This window comes from Bos indicus x Bos taurus, chromosome 16, assembly GCF_003369695.1.
Source record: "Bos indicus x Bos taurus breed Angus x Brahman F1 hybrid chromosome 16, Bos_hybrid_MaternalHap_v2.0, whole genome shotgun sequence".
NCBI classification, from domain to species: domain Eukaryota; kingdom Metazoa; phylum Chordata; class Mammalia; order Artiodactyla; family Bovidae; genus Bos; species Bos indicus x Bos taurus.
In genome coordinates this window covers 59,026,138-59,046,903 of record NC_040091.1, presented here as the reverse complement: position 1 = coordinate 59,046,903, position 20,766 = coordinate 59,026,138, and the positions used below count along the sequence as shown (strand labels likewise).

At 38.5% G+C, this 20,766-nt stretch overlaps 1 protein-coding gene across 10 annotated transcripts in view; it reads right to left on the bottom strand.

Moving 5' to 3' along the window:
* Positions 1 to 20,766, bottom strand: part of RASAL2 (RAS protein activator like 2) — a 397,250-nt gene that overhangs the window by 114,359 nt on the left and 262,125 nt on the right. The window contains exon 1 of one of the 10 annotated variants that reach the window (XM_027565433.1): positions 6,346 to 7,299. The exons of 8 other annotated variants lie outside the window; for them this stretch is intronic. In XM_027565433.1, coding sequence (XP_027421234.1) covers positions 6,346 to 6,451 — 106 coding nt within the window. In that variant the 5' untranslated portion in view covers positions 6,452 to 7,299. Of the gene's footprint in view, positions 1 to 6,345; positions 7,300 to 20,766 lie in introns of those variants that run through there. One more of the 10 variants, XM_027565434.1, reaches the window with a different exon arrangement.

The window sequence follows — 20,766 nt, the reverse complement described above, 5'->3', positions numbered from 1 at the left end:
TAAGTGCATATAAAACTGTTACAACTTTCTAGTGATTTTTATATTTTGTCACTACTATAGGGATCTCCTTTATTTCTAGCAACATTTTTTGACATAAAGATCCATCTGATTTCATTTTCATGGCTACGGTAGCTCTCTTTTAATCAGTATTTGCCTGGTATATCGTCTCCCAAAACTTTTACTTTTATGGAAGTTTTTTTTGTTATTTTTTTGAGAAAATTATTTTTTTTTAATTTATTTTTTTGAAGTATAGTTGATTTATGTGTGTGCGCACACTTAGTTGCTTGGTTATGTCCGACTCTGTGACCTCATGGACTGTAGTCTGCCAGCCAGGTACCTCCTGTCCATGGGGATTCTCCAGGCAAGAACACTGGACTGGGTTGCCATGCCCTCCTCCAGGGGATCTTCCAACCTGAACTCAGGTCTCCCGCATTACAGGCAGATTCTTTACTGTTTGAGCCACCAGGGAAGCCCAAGAATACTGGAGTGGGTAGCCTATTCCTTCTCCAGGGTACCTTCCTGACCCAGAAATCAAACCAGGGTCTCCTGCATTGCAGGCATATTCTTTACCAGCTGACCAGGAAAGCCCATAGTTGATTTATAATATCACGTAAATTTAGGGTGTATAGCACATGATTCAGTCATACATATACATATATATCCTCTTTTTTAGATTACTTACCCTTAAAGGTTATTACATGGGTCCTTGTTGGTTATGTATTTCATATACAGTAGTGTGCATATGTTAATCCTAACCTTCTACTTTATACCTTTCACCACCACCACCAAACTTTTGCTTTAACCTTCCTAGGTTCTTAGGTCTCTATTTTTTTTTTTTTTGGCTGCACCATGTAGCCTGTGTGATCAAACTGGTGCTCCTTGTAGCAGAAGCTGAGTCTTAACTACTGGACCACCAGGGAAGTCCCACTAACGCCTCTCTTATTCACAGCATTAAAAACAAAGATGAAGTCTAACCTACCTTGCTCTTAACATTTTCATATATTGTGTTTTCTGATATAGTTGGATTTTATTTTTACCATCTTATTTTTTCTAGTTACTGTATTTCTATGCTTTTTGTTTTTCTATTTCTCAGAATGACCAAGTTTTTAAAGTTCATTTTCCCCTCCACAGCTTTTGAAGCTATACACTCTATTTTTACTCTTTTAATAGTTGTCGTTAACATTTTAACATGTGTACCTAAAGCCTAGAGCTAGTTCTGATTTCTCACCTTCTCTTGAATAATTCAAAGATCTTAAAATACTTCAATTTCAATCACCCCTTCCTATCTCTGACATAACTACTATTGTCCACTATTTTAGTTTTACCTTATCACAACAGTGGTTATGAATTCCCAGGGGATTTTTGTCCTCCTCTCTCAACAGTCCAGACTAAGATAAATAAGATCTGTCAATTTTTGTCTGAGAGCAGATTTTTAAATTTCCATGTTCATTCTTCAAGGAACTCGTCCTATGAGGGACAATGGGGTGGGGCGTTCAGTTCTAATTCCTCACTTCAGTTCCTAAACCTATCTCCTATCTTGTGACCATTAAAACTTAACTTTCAGGAATTCTGAGTCAGGCAAATGCCCCCAGGGCAATTCACTACCTGGATTTTTAGTTGTTATCTTTTGTTCTCTTCCTGGGAATTTTCTTTCCCTCCAGAGTGGAGAGTTCAGCTGTTCAGTTTAAAATGTTTGTTTCAACAGATACTTACTTGTAAGTTCAGTATCTTAGCTCTCTCCTCTATCTAAGAAGATGCACAAGTCTCCCTAATTTTAAAAGACCTTTTTCTTTGTGTCAGTCAAAGGTTTCTCCAGACAACAGACTTAACCTGTCTCTGTCGAGTCCCTTGGGTGGCAAGGAGATCCAACCAGTCCATCCTAAAGGAAATCAGTCCTGAATATTCATTTGAAGGACTGATGTTGAAGCTGAAACTCCAATACTTTGGCCACCTGATGCGAAGAACTGACTCACTGGAAAAGACCCTGATGCTGGCAAAGATTGAAGGCAGGAGGAGAAGGGAACAACAGAGGATGAGATGGTTGGATGGCAACACCAACTCAATGAACATGAGTTTGAGCAAGCTCTGGGAGTTGGTGATGGACAGGGAGGCCTGGCGTGCTGCAGTCCATGGGGTTGCAAGGAGTTGGACACGACTGAGCGACCGAACTGAACTCACTGTCTCACCATCTTCTATCTTTCTCAATATTATAAAATCTGACTTCTTCTCCCTCAGTTCTAATGAATCAAATACCACTGATACCTTCACAGGTTATCAAAAGTCTCCTAATGTCCAATCCAGTGTATATTCTGACTTTTCTTGGGCTTTTGTAACCAATGACACTACTGACCGCACTGTTGACCTTTTCTATCTTGATTTTGTTTTTTTGTTGTTGTTTAGTCTCTAAAGTCATGTCTGACTCTTTTGTGACCCCATGGACTGTAGCCTGCCAGGCTCCTCTGTCCATGGTGTTTCTCAGGTAAGAAAATGGAATGGGGGTTGCCATTTCCTTCTCCAGGGGATCTTCCCGACCCAGGGATTGAACCCATGTATTCTTTACCGCTGAGCCACTTGCAATAACACACCATCCTGGCTGGCTTTTCCCCAACCATTACGACTGTTCTGTATCTCCTCTTTCTCTACCCACCCTATTACCCCCATCTTTGGCGTTCTTCAAGATTCAGTTCCTGCTCTCTACTTTTTCTCGACAGTCTCTCAATAGTACATCACCTACAATTCCTTCAACAGTCTTTCTTTTCTCTGGTGGCTCCCAAACACCACTCTCTACCTGTGACTTCATTTCCAATCATCAGAACTATATTTCTATCCAGATGTATACCAGTTCTCTCAAACTCAATACATCAAATAGAAATCACCCTCTCTCCTTAAAAACTGACTCCCTTTTCCAACTTCTCTGTTCTTAGTAGTACCACCATCCTTCCAGCTTCAAAAACAGTCTTTGATTCATTTTGTTTCCCATTCCTCAGATCAGTCATAAATTCTGATCGATCCTTTGTAATCTCTCTGTCTTCTCATCTCAATTATTCATCTGAACTGTGCAAATATTCATGGGTATCTGAAGTGTACCTGGGTACTGAAAAGACAGAGAATTGAGCCCCTGATGTGAAGGCATTCACAGTCTAGATTAATAATAAATAAGGAAACACATAATTATAATATGGAGAGTTAAATGTTACAATAGAAGCACTTATTTCATATCTGGACTACTGTCATAGCTTTCAAAGAGGTTTAACTGCTTCAAGGTTATTCCCCCAATGTGACACTTTCAGATATGTCTTCCTAAAAAAATTATCTTGACCATATTTTTTTCTTGTTCAAGAATCTTAATTCTTCTCAATTGCTTTCAGGATTAACGCTGTCACTAATTAGCCTGTGATGAAAGATCCTGAACAGTGAGCCACCAAATATCCTTCAAGTATTATTTCTCAACACTTCTTCAAATGAACTTTTCATTCCTTTCGTATCAGTTTACTATTTAGACATGAATATAATTTAATATTCCTCATGACACTCCCTTCATACAGCAAACTCCACCATTTCCATAAAAATACATTCTATCTTTGAAGATTCAGATTAAAACCTATCTCTATAAGTTGATCTTCAGTATCACTAGCCAAAAATGATGCCTTTATTCTTCAAAGGCTCAAAGCAATTTTTTCCTAGATAAATCATCTTACAATCAGGTACTGCCTTATTTTATTTTCTCCATTGTTGTCTTGAATTATTAATTCTTTCTCACTTAATTGTACATAGTTCATGTTTTCTCCCCAACCAAACTCTATGCTTCTCAGCAGTTCTATCTTCTACTTCTTTGTATCCAGCCACAGTACCTAACACAGTATCTTGTTTATGAGCAAGATTTGAAATAGGGGTAGGGTTTGGAAAGTTCAGTTTGGATGAAGGAACACAGATGATATTAACAGAAGAAACAGCACATGCAAAGATTACAAAGGGCAAGGTTTGTCCCAGATAGAGAAAATTAATCAATTTGGTAGAATGAAGGGTCCTCCCTAACTCTGACTTAGCAATGCCAAAAGGAATACTGGGATGTGAGGTGGAAGGGCCAGAATAATTTCTAAAGTAAGGAGTTTTATCTGACAGGTGATGAGGGAGCCACGGAATTCTTAAATAGGCTAATGAAGAGGGCACGGTTTCTTAAGTTTCATCAAACAAGCAGTGCACTAAATTAATAGGAAGGCCTGAACATCAGTTGAGTAGCTATTGTGCAGAGAGGAAGTAGTGGCTGAACCCTGACCAGCACTGAGTGCTTTTCTTTCATCTTCTCTCCTAGAGGGAAATCTGCCATAAAATTCCTTAGGTAAAGAAAGACAGTTGCGTTGGTTATCTGATTCAATGTCCCTTTCAGTTCCACTTATCCTAGATTCACCATAAAGCAGATTGCTTTCTCTTGGCATCTTCACTGGGAGAAGCACATTTTCATTAATGGTAACTACATTAGCAAATGACTCGTTGCAAGTTATTCCAAGCTATATCAAAGAGAGTTTGCTCCCACTTTAATAAATGCCTATTTATCCACAGATGGAGGTGTTTGCTACCCGTGGTCAGGGCTGAGCTTCAGTCCCTAAACTAAGACTGGCTGTCACCCAGGGCTCAGCCCTGCCACAGTAGAGTACGGGATACTTAGCTATCTACTCACTCACTCACTAACTTCTTGCTACAGCCCTTGAGCAGAATCGCGACTCTGATTTATTTGTGTTTCACCTATTATATATGTCTAGGAGGTTTCCTTCCAATAGGTGGATAATTTGTAGGAATTTTTACTTTTCTTCTAAACATGTCCTAATATCCTTTGTCTTTATTATCACCATCTGTGGTTAAAGAAGAATGGGAGTGGGGTGGGAGGGGGCACAAACTATAGTACTTTTTATTTACCATCTCTATTTATTTGGTCAAATCCTTTTTAGGCATAGCAGGGAAATGGCAAAAAAAAAAAAAAAAAGAAAGAAATTAATCTTGAGGATTGATAATCAGAATTCATAAAAATATCATGCAAGAGCAAAGGAAAGATCTTTAGTGATGACTGCTTTACCTGCCCACCATGCAGTAGGGTCTAAGTGGTTGGTTTTACTCAGGAATATTGATATTTGCTTTTCTTCACTGCTATTTCTCAATGGGTGTGGGGGAAGGGAATGTGAAGCAAGTAGATTTAGAGAGGCTTCAGAGCAATGAGTTAAGAGATACATGCATTTCTTAAAGTCACCCAAATGCCCAAGATAAGTGAGGCGATGATAAACAAATTAAGAATAGGATTAATATCTAAATATATGTACTGAGTCTTTGTAGAATTAAAAAAAAGATTAAGATGATTCTTTACATCTAAACCGCATAAAAAAAGAAATCATTTGTGGAATTTTAAAGTTGAAAACCTAATTGAGTTAATAAAGTAGAAACGTATGCTAAATATAACAAAAGAAAGTAAAATAAGATAGAGATATCTTCTGGAATGGCAGAAGACTTTTCACAGGTCACAGAGAATACTCATGAGGAATAAATTAGAGCACCATCAATTGTGCCCCTTTATAATAAAGGTATACTAGTATTTAGGGAAACATGAAATTAATCAAATTTATAAAAAAGATAAATTTGAAGGTAATTATTAATCTAGCAAAGTATTCACAAGTATGACTTTTATAAATATCAAGCTCTCCTATTAATTTAAGATATCTAAGTGCAATGGATTTATAGCCTAACTTTCCTAGGAATTTATTATATCAATAATACCATAACCAATAATTGCTTTACTTAGAAATTTATTAGAAAGCACCCGTAAATGGAAAGTTAAAGTAATAGTTGGTTCTTGTGTTCTCTTTTACATACTCAGTAGAAATCTTATATATGAACATTACAAATATTTCAAACCTTGCATAAAAGCTACTTCTCAATTCATATGTTGGCTTTTCTTGCACACAAAGCCTACTCCCACGCTCACAAGCAAGCCTCATCTCTCTGTATTGAAAGGCATAGTAAAACAACAATATATTTTGGCAGGTAGAAGTTCTCTAAATACCACAAACAGCTGACCAGATGCCACGGTAAGCCTTGCATGGAGCTGGCACTCTTTGTTAAAGCCAAGCAAACTGTCTCTTATTTCTCATAGCCAATGTTGGTGGCACTATTTCTACAGACAGAAACAAAACTTGAAAAGCAAACAACTTAAACAAATTCTGTTAATTCCTCTTCCCCCTTTTAAAAATACGAAAGTGGGTTTTAGACAATTTGGGGGTGGGGGGGGCATCATGCTCCCCAAAGTAAGAGAAGTTCAGACAACAAAGGGTTAAAAGAACAAGCAGAGCCCTACCGTACCCAGAAATGACAGAAGGCTCTTCTCCTCTTCCGTGCTACTATCCAACCACTCGGCCACATCACCGGGGGAAAGGAGACTCATTCTCCAGCCAGAAAACTTTTCCATACAGAGCACAATTACTGAATGATGGAGCGGGAAAAGAAAGATACACAGACTAAATTCTTGGGGGTCTACACCTAAATTGCTGGCTAGGCAGTAATAATGAGAGAGAAATTGTGATCCTCCCTCCACTCTGAATTCTGTCTCTGTGACACCAATCTAATGCAACGGGGGGAGGGGGAAGAACATAGAGAGGGTTAAAAGAGGGTGATAGAAGAGAAGGGAGGAAAGGTCTGTCCTTCAGTCTCTTGGTGTTAAGCTTTAGCCTGAAAGAAAAGCCAGCATAAAACTGAATAATAATTTGTGTTCAATGTCAGGAGAGAGCAAAAGGAAAATAAAGAACAAAGATACTCAAAGAAAAAGAGACAGGTTCCTACACTGAGACAGCTTAGATAACTGGACAGCACAATAGCTAATCAGTTAAGTAAATCATATCATCAAACAAAAACAAAAGCAAAGGAACAAATTCAGCATTTTGTTTTGTTCTGAGAAGAAAGGTTTTCAAATTCCCTTTCAGTCTGCCGAGAGAACTGCAGCCCCTAACCCTTTCCTGCTTTAGCTGTTTCAACAGCATCCCAGCCCCCTTGACGAAGATTTCCTGCAAGCAAAGGCAGGTTGATAAATCTGTGAATAGGAAGCTCTCATCCCTCCTTTCTTCTGCTCCTCCTCCATCCCTCCCCCCACCTCGCATGGCGACTGCATTGATCGACAATAATGGAATCTGTAACTGACTGCCAACAGCAACATTAAGGATATTACAAGTCCACTTCATAAGAATTTGAGCCGGTGGTCGGAACTTGGGGGCAACTCTGGGCTTGTAGTCAATAGCTTTGTCTTTCTTAGCCAGAAAGAAAAGGGTGTGCTTGCGTGCGTGTGTGTGTGTGTGTGTGTGTGTGTGTGTGTAAAGGAAAGAAGGCTGAAGCCTGAAAGAAGTAAGAGAAGTGAGCTTGTTGGGCTAAAAATTCAGAGAGCCATGGACGGAGCAAACGACTGTCCTTCAACTCCCGTCGCACTTACAATGACATCGCAAAGAACTCAGAGCCAGATGGATTTTTTTTATGTGATTTACATTACAAATCTACATGGTTTGATTTAGGATTATCTCACAGGCTTATACCTTATTAATAGGCAGAGAAAAATCAAGCAGAAGATGTATTTTGAGAGACCCATAAATCACTAATATCCCTGTTCTCTGGAGATTGATTGGGTTTGTTACTGTGAAAAAAAAAAAAAATCACTCAGAGCTTTCCCCTGCATTAGCAAAACATTAGCTCTGTTCCCCACAATCCACTCTTTATTTCTATTCTAGCAATCTGCCTTCAGAGAGCATTCTTACTGCTTAAGGATTACTATCTCAATATACTCTGAATCCATACCCTCTTTCCCACGTTTACTTCATTATTCTTCATCTGGACTCTTATTCACTTTGTAAGTTCCCTGAGGACACAGCTTTGTAACCCTGGCAGCTAGAGCAGTGCCTGGCACTGAAGGGTTCACTTAATATTTACTGAAGTTTTGGTTGGCTGCTCTGAAAGTTTCAACAGCATCCACTTTGGCAGGAGATCTCAGGCTGGATATTTCAGGATCTCTTTTTAAAAATTAGTCATTTTGACAGACAGTGACTTAAAAGCTGTTCTAGCAGTGGCATCAATTGATTAAGAAAATAGAAAACATAAAAAAGGGGGAGGGAGGGTAATATGAATTCATAATGTTTAAATAAATCTATATTTTGTTACTCGAAATAACTACATAAAATTGAAAAATAGTAATAAATACATATAAAAGACTTTTTTATTGAAATGTCTTGCTTGCTTAGCATCTAAGCATGGATTGATAATTCCTTTGTGGTAACTTAATAACACACCAGTATTTCTGGAGCTCCCAGGTTGAAATCATTGGCCTAGAGCATCAAGTTCAAACTCTCTGGTGAGATATGGCTTTTTTTTTTTTCTTGGTAGTGGCCCTCAGACTCTCCTTGGCTCAGCCATTCTGTATCGTTTACATCTCTCCAACACCTCTTCACGTTTGACTTGGAGTAATCTAACAAACGCAGGGAAAAAAGTCTACCTTCTTTGTTCTTTGGTGTATCTCTAACACAATCATTATCTGGCACACAGTAGGTGCTCAAAAATTTTTGTTGTGTTTCATACTTCCTGTGAGGTATCATTCAACCATACGTACTTGACATCGAACTAATCCACTGAGGCTCAGCTCAAATATCACCTCTCCAGGTCTTCCTTGGCACTTTAATGCAGAGTTAACAGCTTTCTCATCCACACAGGTACTGTTATTACTCCTAGTACTTTTCCGAAATATTTTGTTTAGATAGTTATTTCCTCTGCTATACCTTTCGAAGGCAAAAACTGTGTTCTACTAATTAAAAAATTTTAATGCCTATATATAGTGAATGATTAGTAAATGTTCATTGTATGATATATTACTGAAAGTAAGACTGTGATCCTATATACTAAAGATAGATTAATACAAAAGGATCCCATATGTTCCTGATGTAAGGTTCCATACCACTAGTCTCCAAATTAACAGCCGAAACAGAATCTAGTTAAGGAAAATGTCTTTTATGTATTAAGAAAAGGCTGTACAGACAGAAAGGCATCATCAAAGTAATCCAATACTATAAACTCACCTTCTGTAAACAAAATTAGCATATGAGACACCTAAGAAAAAGTTCTAGGTTGAAATTTTCTCATAATATATAGAGTATCACACTGTTTTTCTTTGCTTACAATAGAAACATAATTTGAATTAGTCCTCCTTATGTAAAATTTTCCTTACAGATAAAGCAATGAAATTTACCTGACAGTGTAACCATTCTATAGTGGACTGTACATTTTCCTAAAATATGAGCCAAAGACTTTGAAATACTGTAAGTTGGGCTCACAGTTAAGAAATAATGCCTGACTACAGTCTTTTCAACAAATGACCAAATCCTGTAGATTTTGGTGGTTTACTGTGTGCCTGAAGTGTACTAAGGACTTTAATCAACATTAATCAGCATTTGTTAACTTTATTGCTTATTTTCCTAATAAGGAATTTCCAGATACTGAAAGTATCTGGAAAATGTGACTGAAAGAATTTCTACTTGAGGGCATTTATGTTTGTGTGTGTGTGTGTGTGTGTGTGTGCACACGCACGCACATACGCGCATGCGTGTGCTGCTCACTGGGCTATAACTTACTGAAGTACTTTCTAGACACTCCACTAGGTGTTTTACATGATACCTCATTTAAAATTCTTAAATGACAATGTAAGATGTGTATTATCTCATTTCACAGGTGAGAAAACCAAAGATCATAAAACTTGTTCAAGGCAACAAAGGTAGTCAGAGAAATGAAATTTAAACTTCTCAGTATTTGGCCAAGGTTCCCTACTACACTAATCTATATCCTACAAGGACTAATTTAGGCAGGAGTTAGCTAACTTCTCCCATAGAGGGCCAGACAGTAAACATTTTACGCTTCGTGGGCTATACAGTCTCCTTCAGAGCTATTTGAATTCTACTGTGCATAAGTGAGTGATAAGTCTCTTCAATTGTGTCTGACTCTGTGCAACCCTATGGACTGCAGCCTGCCAAATTTCTCTGTCCGTGGGATTCTCTAGGCAAGAATACTGGAGTGGGTTGCCATGCCCTTCTCCAGGGGATCTTCCTGATGCAGGGATCAAACCTGGGTCTCTTACGTCTACCTGCACTGGCAGGCGGGTTCTTTACCACTGGTGCCACCTGGGAAGCCTGTTAGAGCACAAAAGCAGCCATAGACAATATGTGGATGAAAGGGCGTGGCTGCATTCCAATATAACTTTATTTATGGAAAAAAAAAAAAAAGAAAAAACAAGCTGTGGGTATAGTTTACTGACTCCTGATTTAGGGCTACACAGTCAATTCAGTCAATATTTTTAAAGTAACTAATGCATGTATAGTTGTCTGCCAGACCCCCATGATTGAAAAATAAATAAAAGAATTATTTGCCTTAGTCAAAAAAGTTTTATTTTCATTTTAAGAACTGAATGACTGTCTTTTTATTTTACTTTCAAGACACTGAACACAAGTTATTTCATTTCCTTAGTCTCAAAGTCCTATAGGAAACAATTTTTATTCAAACAAAGAGTATAAAACATGTAGCTCTCTCTTCAATTACTTAACATTCCTGATTTTCCTTATAGCTGCCTATTATACTTTCAGATGTACCTACTTGACAACATTAGTGATGAGTAAGTGCCAAGCACTGTTCTAAGCCCTAGGATTCAGTAGTGGCATGAAAGGGGCAAGATCTCTGCCCTGATGGAATTTATGTTCTGGGAGGAAGAGATAAACAATACATAAGATTAAAAAGTAAAATATATATTGTGTTCGATGGTGAATAGAGCTAAGGAGAATAGTAAAGCAAAGAACAGCAATAGGTAATATTTGAGAGGTCTAAATTTTAGAGGTAGCCAAGGAGGGCACCTCTGAGAGATTGAATTTTGAGTAAAGGTTGCTAGGTTTCCAGTAAGAGGGAAGAACTAATAAAAAGGCCTAGAAGTAACAATAGTCAGGAGACCAGTGCAGGTAGATTGGAATGACCCTCATCTTCATAAAAGAAGACAAGGTCTGTGAAATAATAGGAAGCCAGATCATATAAAGTTATAGGGTCTTTGGCTCTTGTTCTTACTCAGATGGAAAGACTTTGAGGCAGGAGTAGTTCATTAGGCCTTACTTTTGTTTACATAAGAGCTTTATTGAAATAAAAGTCACATACCATAAAATTAGTCTTTTAAAAGTGGTTTTAAATATCTTCACAAAGTTGTATAACCATCACTACAACTTAATTCCAGAACATTTCCTCATCTCAAAAAGAAATCTTGTGTCCATTAGCAGTCATTCTCCATTCTTTCTGGGCTTTCCTGATAGCTCAGCTGGTAAAGAATCCACTGGCAATGTGGGAGACCTAGCTGTGATCCCTGGGTTGGGAAGATCCCCGGGAAAAGGGATAGGCTACCCACTCCAGTATTCTTGAGCTTCCCTTGTGGCTTACCTGGTAAAGAATCCACCTGCAATGTGGGAGACCTGGATTCGATCCCTAGGTTGGGAAGATCCCCTGGAGAAGGGAAAGGCTACCCGCTCCAGTATTCTGGCCTGCAGAATTCAATGGGGTCCATGGGGTCACAAAGAGTCAGACACAACTGAGCAACTTTCACTTCCATTCTTTCTAACCTCTCGGCCCCTAAGGCAACTACTAATCTATGTTTCATTTTTATGAACTTTCCTATTGTGGACATTTCATATAAATGAATTCATAATGTGGCGTTTGTGCCCGATTTTCATTTACTTGTGCTCATGCTGCAGCATGGGTCACTACTTAATTGTTTTTAATGGCTGGATAGTATTCCGCTGACAGCCATTTGGGTTCTTTCCATTTTTTAAAATTATAACTAAAGCTGTCATGAACATTCTCCTGCAAGTTCATGTCTGGGAACCTTTACACCTTAAAAGGATATCCAGGACTTACCTGGTGGTCCAGTGGTTAAGAATCCTCCTGCCAGTGCAGGGGACACAGGTTCAGTCCCTGTTCGGAGAAGATCCCTCATGCCTCAGAAGAACTAAGCCCGTAACTAGAGTGTAGCCTCTGCTCTTCACAACTACAGCACGTTCAACAAAAAGAGCCAGTACAGCCAAAAATAAATACAAAAATATTTTAAAAGATATCCAAAAAGATGTATCATATAATCTGCTCTTTCTACACCAGAAAATCTAAAATTGTACAGCAGAAGACAGTTATTTTCTAATTTTACAGGTACCATGTTTTCCTCCTAATTCTTCTAGGATTTCCATCTTTTTTGAAGAAACAAAAACTACCGATTCAGTCTCTTTTCCCCTACTCTACTGTTCTTATACACAGGAAAAGAGAATGAGCAAAGGCAAGTAATACACGAAAATAGATCTTTTTATAAATTGATAATTAAAGTTGGCAAAGTTGGCAGTCTTTTTTTTGGCGGGGGGGTAGTTTTACATTTTGATATAGTTTAAAACTTACATAAAAGGTGCAAGTGGAGTACACCTACCCTTATATACCTTTTATCTAGATTCACCAACTGTTTACATTTTGTTACCTGTGCTCTTCATCATTCTTTCTGCATATACTGTTATTTTATATAGACATTTTTCTAAACTATTTGGGTACTTGGAGGCATTATGCCCTTTACTGCCAATGGCTTCAGGGTATATTTTCTAAAACAAAGGACATTCTCTTATATAATCCAGAACAACTATCAAAATCAGAAAATTTAAAACTGATATAGGTTGATATTTTAAGGATAAAATTAAATTTGCCTCTATGTGCAAAATCTACTATATTATATTTTGGTATCATACAAAGTCTTTGAGAAATAAACTGACTTTAAGCAATGGTGACTGAGAAATCATAAGTACTGACTGCAAATATAATTAATTCAAAGAAAGAGTCTACATCATATTAAAATAATGTCTGTTGTATTTTTAAAGGATTACTACTGAACTTACTAACATTCAATACACTGTTGTGATAAAGGACTAGAAGTAGAAATAACTAGTTTTCAAAAAAGGTAACTAAAGGATAAGTAAAGTGACTGCATTTCCATCGTGATATTCTTTTGGATATGTACAACCTTTTGCCTCTAAAGTGAATATCAAACCATAACTTTTCCTTTTATTTTGATGAGATGTTTTACTATAAGAGGAACAGAGCTGAATTTTACAAAATCTTCAGTTCAATACATTTAAATAGTACCACATATACACATATATATGTATATGTGTTCCTCAAATCACTTACATATTATAAGTTATATATCAATGAATGCATTCAAGCATTGTTTTCACTTCTCAGAAACATTATGTTATAATTAAAGCCAAAGAAATAATGAAGCTAAGCTGAATTTTCATTCATTTGGATTTAGGAAGCAGCACTTTTGAAATGTGAAGCCACAGAGAAATATGGATGTTAACATTGTAAGAGGCATTCCTATTGTATGATTATTTAAAACAGGTAATATCCTCCAGTGAAAACTGGTGTCAAAATGTAAAGCAGTTTTTTAAATAAAGGTAGTAACACTATTATCAAACAGAAGCTTAAAAGTAATGTGTCAAAGACTAACGGCAGATTTTGCTTGAGAAGTTGATGACTATATAGAATTAAGATAATTAGATTCCTTAAACACTAAAGCTATTATTTTAAGGAAAAAAATGTAAATAAAGTGACAACTGTAGTTAATGAACAGAAAGTTCTTTCTCAAAAAGATCCAGAAAGCAGCTAACATATAATTATTCTTAAATTAATTTTCTTTAAAATAAAAAGTTAAACTTTACAATTAATTTTACTCAAAGCAATTCCTGGAGTCTATTATTTAGTACTTAACACAGTATCAAGCAAATAAACCCTCAATATTTACTGAGTGAGTGGGTAGACGGATAGGATAAGCCTACACATCTAAGATTATCGATGCTATGCAAGTAAAGTGAACATATCTTCTGTAACATCTCTAGAACCAGCAATAGTTTGAACATTTGTATCATGAACAATAAAAGATCAAATATATTGTGTGCTTAAAAGGTACTGAAGGTAGTACATGAAGTGCTTTGCAAATGCTAACTGAAAACTGGCATTTGCCATCTGCTTCTACAAGACTTAAATCACTAGTCACTTCAAGCTGCTGACCTTCAACACACCCTGAACGGTGGAGATCAGGAATGAGGCACTCTGTGCAGGGGGAAAAACGTGTGGAACAGGCCTTCAGATAGTTATTTTTAGGAGATGATTTTGTGAGCCCATTTTTTCATATCTAAAAAAATACTAGAATTCTTAACACATATACTTACTCTGCCCCTCCTCCCCCCACCACACACAACCTCTTCAGCACAGTTACTCTACTCAGAGCTAACTGACATCCTATAGTCCTCATTTGGCCCCTAAATAAAACTTAACTCACAATTCTCATACTGTGTATTTTTTTTCAGTCAATAGAGTTTTAATCTCATTTATTCCTCATAACAACCCTGTGTGGTAGTACTATTTCCCCCATTTTATACCTGGGGAAACTAAGGTTTAGAGAAAACTAATTAAGGTTGAGAGCAAGCAAGAAGATCAAACCAGTCAATCCTAAAGGAAATCAACCCTGAAATTCATTGGAAGGACTGATGCTGAAAAGCTGAAGCTCCAATACTTCGGCCACCTGATTCGAAAAGCCAAATCATTGGAAAAGACTGATGCTGGGATGCAGGTTTGATCACTGGGTTGGGAAGATCCCCTAGAGAAGGAAATGGCAACTCACTCCAGTATTCTTGCCTGGAGAACTCCATGGACAGAGGAGTCTGGTGGGCTACAGTCCATAGGGTCGCCTTTGAGACTTTGCGACTTTCACTACACTTTGACTAATGCTGGGAAAGATTGAAGGCAAAAGGAGAAGGGGGCATCAGAGGATGAGATGGTTAGACAGCATCACTGATGCAATGGACATGGATTTGAGCAAACTCCAGAAGATAGTGAAGGATGGGGGAAGCCTGGTGTGCTGCAGTCCATGGGGTCATGAAGAGTCAGATACGACTTAGTGCCGGAACAACAACCACCACCACAAAGATTGAGAGAACTGACAAAGTCACACAGTCAGTAAGGGGTTGGAGGTGGGAGGTGCCAGGAGTTAGATATTCCTTTTCGAGAGCTGACCCTCCTAACTACATTCCATATTAGAGTTTTTTCTATAAAATTTTTAGATATTTTGGGAAAGGTTTGAAAGGTGAACAGTTATTAAGTGGGAAGCAAAATTGTTTATATTGTTCAATGATCTGAGATAGCACAAGAAGGGTAAACAAATTGTGTAGTAATCCAAAGATCCCAACAAAATCGGGAAGCCAGATCCCATAGTTTCTAAAGTGAAGGAATGAAAAGATCAGCTTGGATTCATAGAGTGCAGACATTTGTTTTATTGCTTTCCACCTTTCTGATAACCTGTTTGTTTTTCACATGTAGCTTTTAACAAAGGGAAAGTTAGTGCATTGGCACACTCGGCACAGGGCAAGTACTCAATATTTGTTAAATGAATCAATAAATGCAAATATTTTTCCAGGCCTGATCAGGATATGTGACATGGGTATTTGACCCTACAGGTATTTTAATGAGGCTGTTTGATGCTGTGCTTGACAGATTTGCTACTGCTACTTTTACAATGGAAACCATGTCAATTTTTATCCATCATATTAAGTAATTTTTTCAAGTTAGGGAATCTAACATGCTTGGAGAAAAAGAAAAATATTTGGTGGACTTAAAAGAAAACCTTACTTTGGACATGTGGTACTTATTAAAAATTAATGGGTACTAATGATTATGGATACATAATGATTATGATAATTGAGTGTACATATTATTACAACTCAAAAAAAATCAAGCGGTTTCACATCTTTTTTGGTACTAAAAACAATAACTATCAAAAAATTTCAATAGATTTATTTTCACTTGGATTGTTAAAATGCCATACAAAGACATGCCCAGAAAACAAACACTGCAATCAACTCTTTATTTTCCTTTGGTTAACATTTGAATATGTTGCAAATTGGGCTTTAGTAAAAGAATGAACTGGAACAAAACAGTTCAAGAGATATGCAAAAATTGCTCCATTTGATCTTAAGTTTAAAAGGCAGAACTTCTTTACTGTTATCTACCTGGGAGGTCATTCATACAAAAATGGAACACATAAAATTGTGGCATCTAAAGATGAATCAGAAAACAAAACAAAATTGTTCCTAAGAAGCTCATGGTCTATATACTTCTCTGATGGTCCACCTTTATTACCCAGATTTAAGGAGACTGCTAAGTCTCTTCAGTCGTGTCCAACTCTGTGTGACCCCATAGACGGCAGCCCACCAGGCTCCCCTGTCCCTGGGATTCTCCAGGCAAGAACACTGGAGTGGGTTGCCATTTCCTTCTCCAACGCATGAAAGTGGAAAGTGAAAGTGAAGTCGCTCAGTCATGTCCCACTCTTAGCGACCCCATGGACTGCAGCCTACCAGGCTCCTCCGTCCACGGGATTTTCCAGGCAACAGTACTGGAGTGGGGTGCTATTGCCTTCTCCTTTAAGGAGACTAAGTATCTTTAATGTCTTTCTCATTTAAACTAAGCTGATCCCTAATGAAGAATACATTAAAAAAAAAAAAAAAAGTACAACCCAAAGAAAGGTAAGAGGATAGTACATTATTATTTGAAGGCATTTTAGATTATAATTGCCTGAATAATCTACTCCTTTATTTAAGTTTGTACACAGACTGTCATGGTTCTTCCCCTCCCTCTCCTGGAAAACGAACACTGAGTAAGATATTCCTATTGCAACCCCTGACACACACATTTAAAATAAAGTCAAAGTGGATTGAGTATCTCTATATTTCAAAGAAACCGCAATACAACTGGAGCCAGATGCCTCCTCAGGGTTATTAGGAGATGGCCTCTCTGCTACCTGATGATCTCAGTCTTTATGCTCAGTTGCTCAGCCTGTCCAACTTTTTGCAACCCCATGAACTGCAGCCTGCCAGCCTCCTCTGTCCATGGGATTTTCCAGGCAAGAACAGTGGAGTGGATTACGTAGGGCAAAAAGGATTCAAGATTATCTTCCAAAATGTCAGTGCTGGAGTCAAGGAGTCAGTCAAGTCAGACTGGAGTCAGTCAAGGAGTACTTTCCCTGCTTATCTATCACCCCTCCCTTCACTAACAAATAAGCACCAAAAGAATCACTTATAAAGACTGGGTGTGTCTGAGCAGTCATTCATTCCAGGTTAGACAGCTGAGTTTAGAAAAAGCAGAGGAACCAGAGATCAAATTGCCAACATGGGTTGGATCACAGAGAAAGCAAGAGAGTTCCAGAAAAACATCTGCTGCTGCTGCTAAGTCACTTCAGTCATGTCCAACTCTGTGCGACCCCACGGACAGCAGCCCACCAGGCTCCCCCGTCCCTGGGATTCTCAAGGCAAGAACACTGGAGTCGGTTGCCATTTCCTTCTCCAATGCAAGTCACTCAGTCGTGTCCAACTCTTAGCCACTCCATGGACTGTAGCCTACCAGGCTCCTCCATCCATGGGATTTTCCAGGCAAGAGTACTGGAGTGGGGTGCCATCGCCTTCTCTTCTGCTTTATTGACTATGCCAAAGCCTTTGATTGTGTGATCACAATAAACTGTGAAAAATTCTTCAAGAGATGGAATACCAGACCACCTGACCTGCCTCCTGAGAAATCTGTAGGAAGGTCAAGAAGTAGTTAGAACCAGACATGGAACAATGGACTGATTCCAAATTGGGAAAGGAATACATCAAGGCTGTATATTGTCACCCTGTTTATTTAGCTTATATGCAGAGTACATCATGTGAAATGCAAGGCTGGATGAAGCACAAGTTGAATCAAGATTGCCAGGAGAAATAACAATGACCTCAGATATGCAGATGACACCACCCTTATTGCAGAAAGCAAAAAGGCAATAAAAGCCTGTTGATGAAAGAGGAGAGTGAAAAAGCTGGCTTAAAAATCAATATTCAAAAAACGAAGATCACCGCATCCAGTCCCATCACTCCATGGCAAATAGATAGAGGAACAATGGAAACAGTGAGAAACTTTATTTTCTTGGGCTCCAAATTCACTGCAGATGGTGACTGCAGCCATAAAAAGACCCTTGCTCCTTGGAAGAAAAGCTATGACCAACCTAGACAGCATATTAAAAAGAAGAGACAATATTTTGCCAACAATGGTCCATCTAGTCGAAGCAATGGTTTTTCCAGTAATCATGTATGGATGTGAGAGTTGGACCATAATGAAAGCTGAGTGCCTAAGAATTGATGCTTTTGAACTGTGGTGTTGGAGACTTGAGAGCCTCTTGGACTACAAGGACATCAAACTAGTCAATATTAAAGGAAATCAGTCCTGAATATTCACTGGAAGGACTAATGCTAAAGCTGAAGCTCCAATACTTTGGCTACCTGATGTGGAGAACTGACTCCTTGGAAAAGACTCTGATGCTGGAAATGATTGAAGGTGGGAGGAGAAGGGGACGACAGAGGATGAGATGGTTGGATGGCAACATCGACTGGATGGACATGAGTTTTAGCAAGCTCTGGGAGTTGGTGATGGACACGGGAAGCCTGGTATGCTGCAGTCCATGGGTTTGCAAAGAGTCTGACATAACACAGCGATTGAACTGAACTGAACTGAGAGAGCTGAGGCAGGAGACCTGCTGCAAAAAGGCAGGTAGAGGGAGGGGAGGACAAAGCCCATGGTTTGAATTGTGTCTCCCAAAAATTCATGAAGGCTTAACTGCCAGTATCTTAGGACAGCACCATATTTGGAATACAGCTGCTGCTGATGTACCTGGTTAATATGAGATCATTACAGTGCAGCTTAATCCAATATTGTTGATATCCTTATAAATTTGAGAAATTAGGACACAGGAGCTTGCAAACAGAGATAACACCATATGAAGATGAAGGCAGAGACCAGGTAATGCTTCTACAAGCCAAGGAATGTCAAAGATTGCCAGCAAACTAGGTAAGGAATAACCCAACTCTGGAGAAAACAACCCCTCCCCCCCACTCTTGGATTCTACCCAGTGGCCAACTTAGGGCAGGTAGAGGGGCTGAAAGCTTGTACAATTTGCAGGCTATCTTTAAGAAAAACATTACAAAGTTACAAACACAAATCTCTCTTTTCTGATTTTCTCTGTTTTATTAAAGTCACTTATGCTGAAAAGATCATGAGGTTTGTGGCTGCCATAGAAAGAACTTAATTCAACAACAGTAATACAGTCAAAGGTTTGTCCAAGTCCTATAGCCATTTATAACAGAATCATTCATAGTTCAGAGAAAGATAACATCACTTGGCTATGGTGTGGAATCTATGGTAATAAGTCACTGTCTTTTTTTCCTCAAAATGTATCCTCATGTTTCAGCAGTGATATATTTATTAGTCACTGTGAAGAGAGATTCTCAGGTTTTTCTGTAGATAATTTAAAAATAACAAAACTTTAAATCTCTTGGGAAATTCATTAGTGATGTTTTATCAAATAAAAATAGATAAGCAGACTAAAAGGATAAGCATGAGGTCAGTATGCTGAGTAACAAATACTTAAATAGTCTAAGGGGTTTTGAGAGTACTAGAAAGGACAATATTTATATTACCAACGACATACTGGATTTAGTCCTCCTGGCTTTATATCTGTGATGTGGGAGAAATAAATACTTTAATAATATGTTATTATTTGAACTGTGGTGTTGGAGAAGACTCCTGAGAGTCCCTTGGACTGGAAGGAGATCCAACCAGTCCATTCTGAAAGAGATCGGCCCTGGGATTTCTTTGGAAGGAATGATGTTAAAGCTGAAACTCCAGTACTTTGGCCACCTCATGCGAAGAGTTGACTCATTGGAAAAGACTCTGATGCTGGGAGGGATTGGGGGCAGGAGGAAAAGGGGACGACAGAGGATGAGAGGGCTGGATGGCATCACCGATTCGATGGACATGAGTTTGAGTGAACTCCAGGAATTGGTGATGGACAGGTAGGCCTGGCGTGCTGTGATTCAAGAGGTCGCAAAGAGTCGGACACGACTGAGCGACTGAACTGAACTGATGATAGATAAAAGATAATAACCAAATAATCAAAACAAAAGATGCTGAGAGGCAACTGATAATAACCAATACCCATTCTGAAAATAATCTTAGAATATTTGGAATAGACTAAAACTTTAATTTAAAAAAAGATATATAGAAATTGGAGAATGCAATGGCACCCATTCCAGTACTCTTGCCTAGAAAATCCCATGGATGGAGGAGCCTGGTAGGCTACAGTCCATCGGGTAGCTAAGAGTCAGACACAACTGAGCAACTTCACTTTCACTTTTCACTTTCATGCATCGGAGAAGGAAATGGCAACCCACTCCAGTGTTGAGAATCCCAGGGACAGGGGACCTGGTGGGCTGCCGTCTATGGGGTCGCACAGAGTCGGACACTACTGAAGTGACTCAGCAGCAGCAGCATACAGAAATCAGTGGTTCTGTTATATACAAACATAAAACATTAAAAACATGTTTTTAAGGTTGGGATTAACATAAAGATATCTATAATCAGCACTTTTTTAATAGGATGTAGGCTCACCAGAGAGAACGCAATGGCACCCCACTCCAGTACTCGTGCCTGGAAAATCCCATGGACGGAGGAGCCTGGTAGGCTGCAGTCCATGGGGTCACTAAAGAGTCGGACAGGACTGAGTGAGCAGCAGTAGCAGCAGGCTCACCAGAGTCTATTTATGTTATTGGTAAGAGGTTTTAGACA